Raw genomic sequence first — 16,754 nt, forward strand, 5'->3', positions numbered from 1 at the left:
TAAGTGAGCGTTATGATGATAATACTGGACACAAATTGAGCGTTTCAAACGCTGCGTTGCAAGCGCAAATAATGCATTTTAAAAGGCCTCGCTCAAATTGGTAAAATTACCGTTTGGCGTTAGCAACCATCTTACGCAAATAAGTTTGCTTTTTCATTACTTTTTTTTATTCTTCGCTTTGGAATATTTTTTAAAATGTAATATAAATAACTTACTTATATTCTATAAAAGGAATATTTAAGAATTAGAGAAATAAGAAAGGCAGACGATAAATATAATTTTCAACAAATCCTCTTTTTTTTAGAACTTATTTAAAATTTTGAATCGACGATATTAATAAAAAGGCAACCTCAATTAAACAAGCTATGCGTTACGTTTTTTTATTAAAAAATTACGGCAAAACGTAAATGCTCAATTTGTATGCACTACAACGCTGTGTTGAAATTTGAAAAAACTTACGCTGTGATGCGATGATAAAAAAAATATACGATACGATTATAAAAATAATAGCAAATTCGATAAAAAATGATACCATATTTCTGAAATATTATATAAAATGTTTAGTTATTTAAAAAAAAAAAAATTAACTCTATGAAGAATCAGCTGTGATTTCGCCTAGCGTTAAATAACGCAACGCTTGTACATAACACGTTCACTTTAAATTCAGCTTTTAGTAATATTTTTCGCAATTTTTTGACCTTTTAATTAACACTATTTACATTTTCTTTGATTTTTGATATATACATTCCCCATATTTAAGATGGATCATATAAGTTTTCTTTTTTTTTGGTTATATGATACGCTACGAATGGGTAATTCAAAGTTCTCATACATCTCAAAACCAATAACGACATTACCCTCCTCCAAAATTTTTAGCTCCTGCCCCCTCCCCCCCTCCTCACCTGGAATAGACGATAGCGTCTTCCTATCATCTTACTCCTCCCTTCTTACAATGACTATCCTGTGTCATACCTTCTCACCCCCTCCCCTTAGTCTGATTTGGCATGGAATTCATCATTTTTTTGGAAATGATATACAAATAAAGATATATCGATTTTATTTTAAACATATTTAAATTGTCTTTTGATTTTGAGTTTTTTTGTTTGTTTCCGGTTAACTAAAATATAGTTTGGAAATGATTCAATACCTTTTTATAGAGATTCTACAACACCCGTTACCAGTGATTATATCAATGATGATGATGACGCGATTAATTCCTTCCTCAGATTCTCGCTGGATTGGATCATTCGGATCAATTCCACCAGGAATATAGAAACGAAGGCTTTCGATCAATTGGTCCACATCTTTTTCGCCAAATATGAAGATGGTTTAAAATTTTTACGAAATGAAGAAAAATTCAATTTTATAAATGTTTATTGCATCGTCGATTGAGAATTAGAGTGCTCTATCCCAGAATTAATTTTTTTTTAAAAAAAAGAAGAGATTCTCGTAATCAAAATTTGAACTGAAAGGCTTTTGGTTGGAGTCGATAACGTAAAACTAAATTGGCAATCATTTTTTTAAAACGGAATTGACCCGTTTTTCCAAACAGTGATTATAACCGAACTGTTAAACCGGTTCTTAAACGGTTTTTTAAAAAAAGATATTTGTATTTATTTAATTTGAAATGATTAGCTTAATTTAAAATAATTTTTTCAAAAAAACACTAATGGTACATTTTTATATATGATTATGTTACTTAATTTGTTATTTCTTATTTAAATTTAAATGATAAAGAAATTCAACTTTATCTTCTTGAATATTTTTGATAGATTATTTATGGGTAAAATTAAATTAAAATATATATATTATGATTAATAAAGATTATGAAGAACCGAAAAGAACCTATGGAAATTTGTTTCAAGAATATCCGGAAACGAAACCAAATCAAACCTTTTCAAACTAAAAACCGGAAATTGAACTGAAATATGACGACTCGACTTCCTGCACAAAACGTTGCGAATTAGTGTTGTTAAACAGCTTGTTTTGAGCCGATTTTTTAAAAACGGCTAACTCGATATTTCACCAAGAAAAATTTTACGCAAGCCTGAAGATTTTGCTCATAGAAGGAACAAAGGTCTAGATAAATACTTTTCTGGCTAAGATTCTGAGCTAGCCGTTTTAAAAAAATCGGCTCAAAATGGGGCGTTTAACAACATTAGTTGCGATGATTGACTGCTTTTATTTTGATGATTATTTACTATCAACATATATTCTTCGAACATTTGAATTCTTAGGAGCGAACCCTATAATCCCCGAAAATGGCGTCCACCTTAACACGTTCCAGGAGCGCTACCAGTATTACCTACCTTTCCAGAGGTTCGGTCTTTCGCTCATATGCCACGAAGCTGGCTGGAACTGTGTGGGAAAGGTCATAGAAAAGTTATTGGACATGTCCGGTATTGGTTTTGGGCTCAAAGCTATATCCCCTCAAAATATGGGTGAGTATATAACATACATTTTTTATTTTTTCTCGTTTATACTTTTTTTAAGGTAAGGCGAAACTTCGAAACTTTATAAATAATGTTTTGATTGACATCGAAACATTTAAATTTCTTAACATAGCATACATATATTTTAAATGGCAAAAAAATTAAATGATTATTTTTTTAAAAAAAAAAAAATTAGGTTATCACCCAACGTTGGTATTAGACTTTTTGCAGAATTGTTTGGAATTGCCTAGGATTTGGCAAGGAAGGGATATGAGAAATAAAAAGGTTAATTACGCTTTTTTAGCATTTTTATCATCCATATGCCTATATAATTGTTATTAGAAATACCTTTTCTTCGGTAATCTTATAAATAAAGAACAGCTGGGTGGTGGGAGATTTTAGCTAAAATAATATCATGTAATCCTCGACATTTGGCAAATTAGTGGTCCAAAACCTTTCTGCCATCTACGATCAATCTGGGCTTACGTTATATTATTTTGGCGAAAATCTTGATCGGTCCCTTTTTTTAAAAAAAAAATTGGGGCGCTTGATAACGCTTACCGCCGAGTGTGTCCACGTGACCAAGACCCTTACCAGGTTTTATTGTTTTTTTCTTCTTCTTTTCTTTTGGGAATTGTCTGGCACAGAAATACGAAGAGGAATTGATACTGGATTTCGACGAAAACCAATTCAAGGCCACGCTAGTCTACGTGATTCGGGAGTATAACAACGACAGTATTCGCGAAAACGCTGCCGCCACGAAATATCGAAACGAAACCGCTTCCCCCAGAGTAGACAAACTGCTGAGGCACTGCCTGTTAACCAAACCGGCGTATCTCAAAGTGTTTGTAAAGTTTGTCTGCCGAAATTTGGCGAAACTCGAGCTTACGGTTAAAAGTGTCACCGGTTCTTCGAATGATCGCAGGTTTAAAAATCATATTTTTTTAAAAAAAAAAATATTTCAGTATTTGGATGGAAGATATTTTAAAAATGTATGCCTTCATACCAAAAATTTTGTTCTTTTTTTTTTAAAAAAAAAGAAGTATTTATTTTTATTGTTGTTAAACGGCTAACTCAATATTTTATCCAGAAAAAATATAACGCAAGGTTGAAGATTTTGGTCATAGATGGTCAAAGGTCTGGACATTTGTTAGCGATATCTTGAGGCCTAGGCAATATTTTTCTGACTAATTGAGCCGTTTTTATACCATTAATCTTTTTTATGAAGGTTTTTTTTAAGAAATATGTTTGGAAATAGTTTAAATACAGAATTGGGAGATTTTAACTGGGGTTTCTCTCGGTTACTTTCATAAACGAGAAAACTTAACCCTATACCACTGTCTTCATTTTTGGCGTCACATTTGATGAACTACACGATTAATATCTTCCTTTATCACCCTCAAATAACCCCTTTAATTCCGCCTTGACTCTTTGGAAATCTATGATCCTACCAGGATCTGTTTTATTCACAGTCTCTTAACACTCCAATCAATTTTTGAACCTTTAAATTAAAAATTTATTAAAATAGTCTCATCGAATCCCTCTTCGGGATCTATTCCAACTATTACATAATGATGATTAATTGTATCTGATTGGTCAGAACCGTTACCAAGTCGTAACCTTTCAATGCCATGGACCACCGAATTAGATGCGGTATCGTTCAATCGCGCACATGTATTAAATGTAACAAGTTGGTGGATTTCATTCTAAGTCTTAATTGTGTATATATAGTCGAGGCTTGCGGCGATTAATGCAATAATTAGTCATCGTCTTACGAAAGGTCTCCCTAATATTTAAACATCCCGGAGCCTGATAATTTATCATCAGCTGATGCACCTGAGGCCAGATGGTATGACTTCAGTACCGTGGTTTTTAAGTAAATCCATCACTCGGCACTTCGCGTGAGTCTCTTCCTTTTCCGGAAAATGTTAATTTTAATCCGATCCCCGCGCGCGAGACAAAAGAAAATATTTTAACTACCATTTTTAATGAATGACCATTTTTTTTTTAAATTATCGTAATGTAATAAAAGTATTTATTTTGATAATATTTTTTTTTGCATATTATGCCTTAGGCCGTAGTGGGATCGGACCCGACAAAATTTAACAGCTGATCGATTTTTAAATCGGTTTTATGAGAATCAATTTTTTTTATAAAATAATATTAATTTTATCTTAAATTTTATACCTGATAATAACCTAAGAAATATCGGTTTTAATAAAGAAAAATTGATTCTCATAAACCGATTTTAATATCGATCAGCTGTTAAAGTCGTGTCAGATCGGATCCCACTATGAATTCGGCCTTATTCATGTGGTGTGTAGGTTAGAAGGGGGGGGGCTCATGCCACTTTTAAAAAGAAAAACTATTGGATAAGACTAGAAACATGTGTATTTTTTTTTATAAAAAAATCGTGTATTACATTTTTTTATACATATCAGCTGATTAAAACCTAATTTCGGGTTTGCGGAAATTCAAAATTATTTTATTTCTTTTTTTTTAAATTTATATATAATAAAAAATAACAAAAAAGTTCATTTTTAGCCATCACCCAACGCAGTCTATGTCGCCTCGCCTATGAAACGTACCTGCGATTCCCCAAATCCTTGCACCTATATTCCGACTTCCGGAGCACCCCATCCCTACCTTCTCATATCGCAGCGGAAGAATTTCTTGATAAAACGAAAGTTAATTATTTACGCTACGATTTTGAGGACATCGGGCCCAACTATTTCAGGGATATCGTAACCCGCCACCCGTACACGCTAGCCCCGTCTACTTCCAACTCCAAAATTTCCACTTCCCCCCTAGAGCGTAATAATCATAATTTAACAATAATTGCGAGTAATGATATTTGACGCCGGGATGTTTTAAGTGAAAACTTATTTATCGTTTGGTGGATTATTATTATACAAAAAAAAACAAAATATCAACTTATTAATGGCTGCCGTTGGTCATTGGGTTAAGTGTAGCAAAGAAGTCTGGATTCATTTTTTGGGGGATTTGAAAAGATGATAGAAACTGTAAGAATACAAAAAACGGGGCATTTGAAAGCGTCTTTAAATGCAAATCAGCTGGACCCGCCATTTTGTTAACCCATGTATAGTATTTTGTTAAATTGATAACTTGCTTCCTTATTTCCTCGATGATCAGGCAATTCTTTAATAATGTTTGCGTCTGACATAGGAATAAATTGGCCTCTCGTTTAAAAATTTTTAAATAATGATATGGATTACCAAAATGGCGTCCCCGGCTGTTTTTCGTTGATGGACACTTTTGATGAATTTATTAGTAATATCCACAATCACATTCGAGAAAGTCATTAATAATATATAGTATTTATTATTTTAAATTTAAAGTCAGTCTAGGTATTATTATTATGTCATTGGCGAAATCTAAATATTTATCCTAATTTTCTATCTTTTTTTTTTTATTTCTATCTTTTTTTTTTTACTTCCCTCATTGTCAACGTACCCCTAGACCGTTATACAGCAAATCCGCTCTCGACTATAACCGATGTATCGCATATCAATAGCGACTCCACACTTTTCACTGTTATAACTCAGGGGCTAGATAGGAATATCGCTCTCATGGCGCGGTCCAGCGATAAAAGCGAATCCTTAACCATCCAATCTGATAGGGCCAAGGAATTCGTCTTGACAATTTGCAAATATCACCCTCATTTGATTCTCAGGTTCTTTCTTATATATATATATAAATTCGCGGATTACCAATTATCATGGTTGGATTTGATCTGTGACACTTCTATTAAAACGCGCGAAATCTTTTAAAAAAGAGATTGTTTAACCAAGTCGCGAAACCGAAATAAACCATTATAATTTCCGCGGCCTTAAATATTAGCGTGCCATTTATAAATACCTGTTTAAGTATAAAATCTATATGTGGTTATACAATGTTACCTCATTTGTTATTTCCCTATTGACAGGCGGGAAGGTCTTGCCCTGATAATTGTTATGGTCCATTTATTAGTCGGTATTGGGGGAAAATTAGCTTATGGGTATTAATTGTATAGATTTAGCTCAGTTCAAATATAAGGTTTTAAATAAGAATTAAACATGCAAAATGGTATATTTTATGAATTCCAAATGCAAAATTAATTGAAAAAAAAAACTGATAATGTTTTATAATAAGATCTCTTTAATATATCAAAAGTAAATCAATTTATATGATGTATATAAAATATAGCTGCAAAACTCGCATTAACAAAATTAAAGGTAATATAAATTGATTCGTTAACTACCAGAGTTGTTAAAAGATACTTTTTAAAAAGATCTAGATACAGAATTTTAATCAAAAATCTATCTAGACAGATACAGAAACCACATTTTTATATCTAAGTATCTAGATCCTTCAACAACTCTGTTAGATACAAGTAATAATAAGAAGAAAAGGTAATAAAATAATTATATTGTTACTAATCGGTAACAACAATCCCCAAGGAACATGGAGTGGAATTTTTTTTTTTCGAAAAATATATATTTAATTTTATTTAAAAAAAATAATAATTTACTTTTATATAATTTTATAATGGCTTTATAACGTAACAAAAAAAAAATATTCCTTTTTTTACTCTTCTTCTTTAATTCCGGTTTGCTTCACAAATAGCCGATCTAGCTTATTATTTACCAAATGTTAGGGTCGGCTTAAAATTTTTCTATAAAATGAGTAGCGTTAAACGGCCTCGATTTTGATTCAATATTTTTTATAAACGGCTAACTCAATCATTTAGCCAAAAAAAAATATTGCCCAAACTATGATCAAAATATTCGGGTTAGAACGATATTTCTTTATGGATAATATATTGAGTTAGCCATTTTTTAAAAAAAATCTGTTCACATTTAGCTTGTTTAACAACACTAATAAAAAAAAAGTTAGGAGGTCATTTTTTTAAAAAAAATTTAATTTAGTTTAAGACAATTTTTGTTATTTCAAAGAATATCGATGATGAGAGAATTTGTGAAACCAGACACAATTTTATATGTACGAATTGGGTGCCAACCGCTGAGGTCCAGGCTTCCCAGATTTCTGATTGGCATCTTCCACAGAAAAATGCCATTTTTTTTTATAGATAACATATTCCTTGATCATACGGCGGTTTGGTATTTTTATACGAAGAAAAAATATATACATATACTATATAAATAGACATCTGCCGCTAATGAATACCCTCTTGCAGGGTCGCACTCATCTTACGTACCCTGCCTTCATAGCTAAAGGGCATTTCACTTTCTTCAAAACTATCATACTCATTGCCCATAATCTTCAACCTCACTTGTTTTACTACCAAACTTACAATACCGATGCTCTTATGGATACCTTTTTTGACTTCGTTAAAGTATTTACTTTTTTTTAAAGGGAGGGGAGAGGGGGTGAAAAATAAGTTCTTGTCTTGATCAGAGATTTTGTAGCGGTTCCTTCTTTGTTATCAGATGCTCTTTCTACCACTAGATTTTCCTCAGAATATAGGGGACCGCTTGAACCTCTATTAACCACCCGGAGATGTTGTGCCACTCCCCCCCACTCCCAACCACATTATTACGAATTAAATGAATAAACGCGAAATAAATAAAGAAATAAAAGAAGAAAATGATGAATCTTATTTTATTTTAAAAATATATATATAATTTATCTTGCACTCTCATATCTAAAAAAAAAATATGAACGACAAGACTTATTCCGCGCAAACGTATAAAATGGGCTTTCACGTGAAAAGGATCATGAATTTGACCAAGAATTATATCTTGTGCAATCCGAGCAGCGGCAAATATTTCTCCAACACCAAATCGGATATTATAAAGTTAGTGAATGAATGAATCAATATATCGGTTATAGTTAAGTAAGCCGCCACTTTTTAAAAAATAAATGTATTAAATTAAAGACTATGCTGCCATTTTTGGTTGAGCGCGATTCGTTCGAGCTGTGCGAAATTAATCGCTAGCGAAATCACAGCTGATTCGACTATCATCGCATCGTAACATATGTTTTTTTGCGCGATTTTCATCATTTCCCTCTATTTTTTCAGAAATCTCGGTCCGCATTACCACGAAATCATTCAATCCCCATTTTGGAAAGCTAGGACAGCTTCGAACAACTCCCTTCTCCTAACGCGAGAAACGACAAAGAAATCTGGAGGAGGCGGTACCGACGAAGATCCCCAACACGCGATTCCCCTAAAGCTCGCGGAAGATTTTTACCGCGAACCTCCCGGCTTGAGTTTCCAGACATCTTCGGACCCCAAGCGTAATAGGGCTATGATGGAAAGATTAGTCAGGGTTATATCGTGTGTTCCGGATTTAGCCTCCGGCGGTGGTGACAGGAACAACGACGTCGAATCGCAGGCCTTTAATTCCCTCATGAGCGTCAATAAGAGCTCTGAAAGTTGGTGAATTTTACCCTTTTTTTTTTAATTTGCAAAAAGGAATATTGATTTTATCAAAGTAAATCATTTCAAGTAGTGTTGTTAAATGGCTCGTTTTGAGCCGATTTTTAGAAACGGCTTACTCAGTGTGCTATCTAGAAAAATATTACCTAAGCCTGAAGATTTTGTTCATAGAAGGAACAAGAGTCTAGACATATATTACCGAAATCTCGAGGCTTAGACAATATTTTTCCGGCTAAAATATCGAGTTAGCCGTTTTTAAAAATCGGCTCAAAACGAGCCGTTTAACAACATTAATTCCAAGTATTTCATAGTGTTACGTTTTTATGTAATAAACTGACTTGTATAACTTAATGGCGATTACTTTAACAAAAAAAAGGAGCAGCATCATAACTTAGAAACGACCCTAACAAGATTTTAGCCAAAATATTATCATGTAAACCTTGGAGATTTTTCTCGTAGATAGCAGAAAGGCTTATATCCTCTATTAGCCAAATCTCTAGGCTTAACGCATTATCATTTTGGTTATAATTATAATCGGGCCTTTTTTAGAAACCAACCTGAATATTATATGGTCATTTAACAGCACTATTTTATAAACGTCGTTTAATCTATTATTTAAAGAATTAATATTATCTTGAACTACTGTTCTATTATCCAAATATATACATTTTTTTTTATTTTGTTGTATTCTCGTAGTTTAAAGTGGTGTTGTTAAACGGCTCGTCTAACTCAATATTTTAGCCGGAAAAAATATTATGCAAGCCAATAAGATTTTCACTCATAAACGGCAACACAGGTTTGAAACATCTGCTAACGAAAACTCGAGGCTTAGACAATATTTTTCCGGCTAAATTATTGAGTTAGCCGTTTTTAAAAATCGGCTCAAATCGAACCGTTTAACAAACACCAGCTTTAAAGTATCCGTAATGTATCTGTCTATTCTTTTATCCCCCTTCCCCTAATTTTATTTGTGATTTATTGTTATAACTGTTAAGAAAATTTTATCATTACTTTATTTACCACCACATGTTACTTCATTATATTCCTCTAATATAATCGATTAATCCTATATATATTTCTTAAAAAATTCTCGCAAAAAAAAATCTATATATATTTCTTAAAAAATTCTCGCAAAAAAAAATCTATATATATTTCTTAAAAAATTCTCGCAAAAAAAAATTATGAGTAATTTAGATTTTTTTAGGCCTATTATTTAGAAATAAAATAGTATTATTATTATCAGAGTTGTTAAAAGATACTTTTTAAATGGATCTAGATACAGATACATAGTCAAAAAGTTATCTAGATACAGATACATCGTCTAAAAAGTTGTCTAGATCCAGATACAGCTATACAATTTTAAAATGTATCTAGATACAGATACAATTTTTTAATACTCTTATATAAGCTTTGCATAAACCTTAAATTAGGATTCTATTGTGAAAAAGTATGCAATGAGCTAAAAACTTTATTGACTAGATATCACATTTATCAAAATTAAAATAATTATTTTTATATTTATATGAAAATATATGATTAAATGATTATGAATAATTATTAGATTTCAGTAATAAAATATTTTCAAAATTTTGGTCATTAAGGCATCCTCGTTAATCCGTAAAGACATTTTTAACTACACTAAAAAGCCTTTCTACCAGGGCACTTGAAGGGATTGTGTGGTGTTATATTTTATGAATAACAATTTTGTATCAGGATATTCTTTAAAAATACTAAAATCTGGGCATTCGTTTTCAAAAAAATTATTTAAAATTTGTTGAGTATCAAAATTTAAATCATTATTAACAATCATATCTGCTGCTACGAGGTACTGAAAAAAATAGGATATTAAATTATTTGTTTTTTTTTTCTCGCAGGTTATTTGTTTGTAATCAGTTGAAGACCTTGATAATTCATCAACTAATCTTTGTATTAATTGTTTTTTTCACTAACAGTCTTTGATTTTTTCTCTTAAAATTGAAAATTACAATTTTAAACATTTTATTTAGTATCTATACCCTTAAATGTTTTACAATGTTGCAAGTTAAGGTAAGATGCTAATTGAAATTTTCGTATTTTTTTGTAGATATGGCAAACATTTTACTATCAGAAATTTGTTTTTTTTTATTTTGAGATATTATTTTAAAATATGCTCTATAAATTGGCCATGAGAACAATGTCTGAACTTGTTGATGCTTCATTGATTATTACTTCTTCCTCTTCATCACTATTAATATTAATCTAAAATAAATTTTTAAAATTAGTATAATAAAATAAAATTAATGAAAATAAATGGCTAATTTCTTGAGTTGCATAGTAATGAATTTGTCTAGTTTATTGATAAACTCTAACATAATATTTAATGAATATTTATATATCTATTTTTTTATATATTTTAATATTTTTTATTATAGTAGTCTTAATTTTTTTTTTAAATATATATATATATTTAAATTATATGCTCATATGAAATAAAATAAATTTTGCATTCAACTATTTTTGCTTATAATATAAAAAGCGTTAAATAAAAGTATCTAAAAACAGATACAGATACGTTTAAAATAATATCTAGATACAGATACAGATATTTTAATCAAAAATCTACCTAGATACAGATACCACATTTTTATATCTAAATACAGGATCTAGATACAAGTATCTAGATCCTTTAACAACTCTGATTATTATAAATTTACCTTTCAATTTTTTTTTAACTTATATTTAATCTTTGCGTTTTTCTTATTCGAATCTAAACCTTAAAAATCGTTTTTTTCCCTATTTATAACAATTTTGCCAGTAGAGCACAGACCACGTAAATATTTAAAATGATTTTTAATGGTCAAATCTGACAGGTCACGTGATTGTGAATCGAACGAATAGAAATTTAAATGAATCAGCTGTTGAAACGGCCAATTATCCTCGAGTCGGATAGTAGTAATCGATTTTATAATACAAAATATATCGCGATAATGGGGATCTAAATTTGACTGATCCAAAACACTGCCAACTTTTAAATAATTTTAACATATACATCATTTTTTTTTATAACACATTAAGACATGTTATCCTTTTTGAAAGAATTCCTTTCCTACGCCAAATCACATCCAGATATCGTCGAACCATTTTTGGTAAATAAGAAAAAAAAATAATATATTTTCACTTTTTTTAAAAAAAAAACATTTATCGAGATTGGTAAGTTAATAAAATTGTTCTATCTTTCGCGGGGACCAATAATTTAATCATTTCGAAAGCTTTGGGATTGTGTTTAAAATATCGAATCAACTTCGCAAAAAACGCGTAAATAAATAGAGCCTCAATAACTAGGCGGATTATCTTCAGCGCGCGCCTTGCGAACTGAACCGAATCAATCGATTTTTAGCCGTCATTCAAACTGTATCTTTGTTGGATAGGTGTAAAATAGCACGGGTACGATCTAAAATTTTTAAATACCTTCCGATTATTCGATACCTTGAATAAAGATTTCGATTGATTGCATCGTTTTTAGAAAAGCGTCTTGAATGCGTAGCGGTTAAGCTAAAGGGATATATTAAAATGAATTCCAAATCTATTTAACCCTTTAAATCGAAACGTTATAAAAATTAGATATAATTTTTTTTTTTGTAGCCCGATAGAGTAACACAAACCAAAGGTCCATTTTCCTCCAAATAATCAATTTTTGAAGATTAGGCAACATAATTTGCCATTTAAATAAATTAAATATATATATGTATGTATGTTAGCGACAAATGTGTTATTTTTTAAACTTTCGATCATTTTTTTGATCGCCATTTTTTGAAATTCAAAAATCTGATTATAACCTGAAATGTATTCCACTTAGTGTTGTTAAACGGCTCGATTTGAGTCGATTTTTAAAAACGGCTAACTCATTATATTATCCACAAAAATATTACCCAAGCCTGAAGATTTTCTTCGTATATGGCTCAAGGGTCTAGACATCTATTAACGTAATCTGGAGCCTTAGACAATATTTATTTGGCTAAAATATTAAGTTAGCCGTTTTATAAAATCGGCACAAAATGAGTCGTTTAACAACACTGATTCCACTATGATTGGTATACCTGCCCTATGAATTTCAAAACAATTTTTCCATGAAATTTGAAACTCATTGATTTTTCAAATTATAAACGACTCAAAAGTCGACGTTAAAATTAACTACGATTCCTAATATAGATATCCTAAACCTGCCGGAAATACTCTTTCGGTAAAATTATATTTTCGAATTTAAACGTGCCAAAAAAATGATTTAAATTTGAAAAAATAACACATTGCCGCCAACATATATATACACACTAGACAAAATTGGAATGATTCAATGTAGATATGATTAGGTTATCGTTTCGGGGGTAAAATTAATTTAAATTATCATTAATTATCCCCCCTTTTTTAACAAAAATTTAGACTTTTTAATATAGATATTACGTGTATTTATTTTTTTGAAAAATTACACCAATCAAAAATCAGCGTTAATTTATGTTATTAACTATGGACGCATGCGTATTCAGCGTATAATCATAATAACGCTCATATTTCAATGAGCGGGCTAATAGCTAGTATATTTTATATTTAACAAAAAAAAACCTTAACACATTAGAAACAGGCCACGAAATTGCTCAATTCTCAATTCATCCTAAAGTCAACCGACCAAAAATACCTGGACATTATTCTCGACATTATAACTCATTGCTGGAGACATCTTTCGGAGAAGTCCATGAATGGTCTGTATAGGATTTATTGGGATTTGATCTCCAGTTCGGACCCGGATATTATTAAAACCGCTTTCCAATATTTACCTCAGTTCTGCAACATGTATCCCGGTATGGATCGGTTCTCCTTGTTTTATATAAATTATGTCCACCGAATCGGGCCGCGCGAGCTTGAATTTACGCTTAATAAGCATTAATCTTATGCTAAATGTTATTGGAATGGTTTATTCAATAAAATCTTCTATTCAGCATTTACCGGTTAAATTATTTAATAATTTTTCGGGTTATATCGATAAATGAATGAGCTAATAATAATAATGTAAGATTAAAAATTATATTTAGAAATTATATGTCGATCAACTTGGGCACCGATCACTTAGTTATAAGACATCTCTAATTGATCACATAGATTTATTTTAATTGCGAAAAAATATATAAATGCTTTGAAAATGTGCAATTTAAAAAAATCATATGTATTATCAAGAACATTTCAAGGATTTATTGATCGCCGCGTTTATTAGCGAAGTCACGAAATCACTGTCAATCACCGATACAATTCTTAAAGCCATCAAAGTTCAACGAACATGAAACTTAATTGAAAATTACCTGTTATATTATAGATTATAAAAATGTTTAATATAATATTATATAATATATTTATTTATTTTGTTATTCAATCAAATTGCAATTCCTGTATATAAATGTAAATATTAAAATAGTCCATCTTTATAGTTATTTCTAAAGATTATTAGCAATTATATTATAGTATTCTTTTATTTAATTTTAAGGAAGGCTAAGGCTGGGATTCTTGGTAGGATCCTATCCGACACAATTTAACAGCTGATCGATTTTTTTAAATCTGTTTACAAGATCAATTTTTCTTTATTATTAACCAGTCAAACTTTTTTTTTAGTGAGTGAAAAAAAAATAAATATTGAAGATAATTTATCTAGGAAAAGTAATTCCCCCCAAAAAAATATCCCATTTTTTAAAGATATTAAAAATTAATAAAATAGGAGAAAGTTTTTTTATATAAATATATCCACGAAATAAAAATCTTCAAAAATAAAATATTTTAAAAAATTTTGAGAAAATCAATTCAGGGAATTATTTTCGAAGAATTATTATTGGGGATTGTTTTCCGCCAAATTAATTTCCGCTTACCGAAGATGGTGTAAATAATTAGGTCAGAGGTACTTATATGATGATCCCTGTAATAAAAATTTGTCTCTCAATTTTCAAAGAGTGTTTTCAAAAAAAAGAGAGATAATGAGACGCGACAGATCGGGAATAATAACAGTGTATTCGATGGTGAGGATTTTAACGAAGGTAGAACCATTATTTACATTTATTTATTTCTATAATTCATTCACAATAAGTATCAGTTTTCATTGACATTTTATTCAGTATAATTTTACCATAAGGTGCAACTTAATTACAAATGGCGATATATAATTACACGTTAATGGATGGGTGTGTACATAATACATTAGGAAGTTAAACAACACCTATTATATTAATCGTAAAAATATATATATATAATCATATCTAACTGGCAAATATAATATGATGAAATATTACAATAGATTACTTCTTTACTACAAGGATGAGGTAGGGAATTTGCTCAGAGTTAAAAAAAAATATCCCAGTTACGACAAATCTTCTTAACCCATCTTTAAAAGTGTTTTTTTAAATGAAAATGGCCATGATGCTGATCAGGCATATGGTAAATATAATTCTTCTAGTGGACAAGGATGATACTAAAATCGGCCAGTTATGTGTAGATTTATGAATTGGAAAGACTTACAGGAAAGGGTGGAGCTGCTAAGATTTTTTTTTGCGCGTTTCAAATTCAATGGACAGCTAGATGCCACAAAAGTTATCGGGGGGGGGGGGGGAATAATCGATGACGTAGAGGTTTACGTTTAACCATTTAATATCTATATGTTGTTTCTTGTTTAATATTATTCTTAAATTGTCCATTGCCCTTCCACGTTTTTCTTCAAAATCTTATTAAACTATATAATATTTAATTTTTCTAGTCATTAACCTCCTGAGTTGTTAAAAGATACTTTTTAAATGGATCTAGATACAGATACAACGTCTAAAATAATATCTAGATACAGATTATTTAATCAAAAATATATCTAGATACAGATACAGATATCACATTTTTATATCTAGATACTTGTATCTAGATCCTTTAACAACTCTGCTAACCTCCATCTACTTTTTATGCATTTTATATTACACATTTACCATACAACTCAGGGGATTATTGGTTATTTGGAAGAAAGTTGTAATTGGGAATCGCTAAACCAAATTCAAAATAAATCAGAAGCAAATTTATCATAAATCATCCGACAGAGCTTCGACAACTAGGCCAAACACTTCCTTTTTACACCGGCCCAAAAAATATATTATTCGCCACCAGCCATCCACTTTTTTAATTTCTTAAAAATTTATAAATAAAGATTTGGAAAAACAACCTCAGGAACACATTTTTTGGCCCTTCCAACTTTCGTTCAATAACGATTTTCCTCTCGCAGTTTACCCACTGGTTTAAAGATATATAAAATGATATAGTTGTGTCATTCTTTTGTTTTGCCACGTGATCAATTCAAAATAATTGGTCCTCTATAAAAATGGAAACAAATAATTTTAAACTGATAAAATATTTGAGGATGGTAAATATTATTTGAGTTCAATGAATTTTCTTACCTTTTCGAGACATATGACCACCATAAATATGACAATTATTACCAATAAAAAATTGATCGATTTAAAGATGGCCAAAGGAATTTGTCCTGTAAAATATCACAGGTGAATGTCAAAATAATACACTTGAGGCCTTACGAGATATTATAATTTCGAAAACTAGATCTATATAATTTGCAGTAACCAACTTACATTTAATGTATGAATATGTGTTTTAAGTTGATTAAACTAAAAATAATTAAAAATAGACTACGAGCCAATAAGAAGCAGATTAATCTAGAAGCACGGGAATTAATCAAGCTAGTTGAATGAAGCGAAATTATTTATAGTGCATCTAAATACTCACCATTCTCAAACGTTATATAAATATGTATAAAGTAGAAATGAAAGGAAATAGACTTGGGAGAATCCTTTTTTGAGTCCCTCTAACTTCCGCCCGACAGGGCTTTTTCTCTCCCTGTCACCAACCCCGACTTAAGA

At 30.5% G+C, this 16,754-nt stretch overlaps 1 protein-coding gene across 3 annotated transcripts in view; it reads left to right on the forward strand.

Moving 5' to 3' along the window:
* Positions 1 to 14,226, forward strand: part of LOC135923255 (uncharacterized) — a 69,102-nt gene extending 54,876 nt beyond the window's left edge. Inside the window, exons 29-40 of one of the 3 annotated variants that reach the window (XM_065457910.1) lie at positions 1,158 to 1,327; positions 2,238 to 2,441; positions 2,629 to 2,717; positions 3,080 to 3,357; positions 4,966 to 5,246; positions 5,913 to 6,126; positions 7,599 to 7,788; positions 8,123 to 8,250; positions 8,476 to 8,831; positions 11,890 to 11,960; positions 13,445 to 13,667; positions 14,041 to 14,226. In XM_065457910.1, the coding sequence (XP_065313982.1) occupies positions 1,158 to 1,327; positions 2,238 to 2,441; positions 2,629 to 2,717; positions 3,080 to 3,357; positions 4,966 to 5,246; positions 5,913 to 6,126; positions 7,599 to 7,788; positions 8,123 to 8,250; positions 8,476 to 8,831; positions 11,890 to 11,960; positions 13,445 to 13,667; positions 14,041 to 14,144 (2,308 nt within the window). In that variant the 3' untranslated portion in view covers positions 14,145 to 14,226. The remainder of the gene's footprint in view (positions 1 to 1,157; positions 1,328 to 2,237; positions 2,442 to 2,628; positions 2,718 to 3,079; positions 3,358 to 4,965; positions 5,247 to 5,912; positions 6,127 to 7,598; positions 7,789 to 8,122; positions 8,251 to 8,475; positions 8,832 to 11,889; positions 11,961 to 13,444; positions 13,668 to 14,040) is intronic. The other 2 variants (XM_065457908.1, XR_010571160.1) reach the window with 2 other exon arrangements.
* The last annotated feature ends 2,528 nt before the right edge of the window (positions 14,227 to 16,754 follow it).

Source organism: Gordionus sp. m RMFG-2023, chromosome 2, assembly GCF_954871325.1.
Source record: "Gordionus sp. m RMFG-2023 chromosome 2, tfGorSpeb1-WG-v2, whole genome shotgun sequence".
NCBI classification, from domain to species: domain Eukaryota; kingdom Metazoa; phylum Nematomorpha; class Gordioida; order Chordodea; family Parachordodidae; genus Gordionus; species Gordionus sp. m RMFG-2023.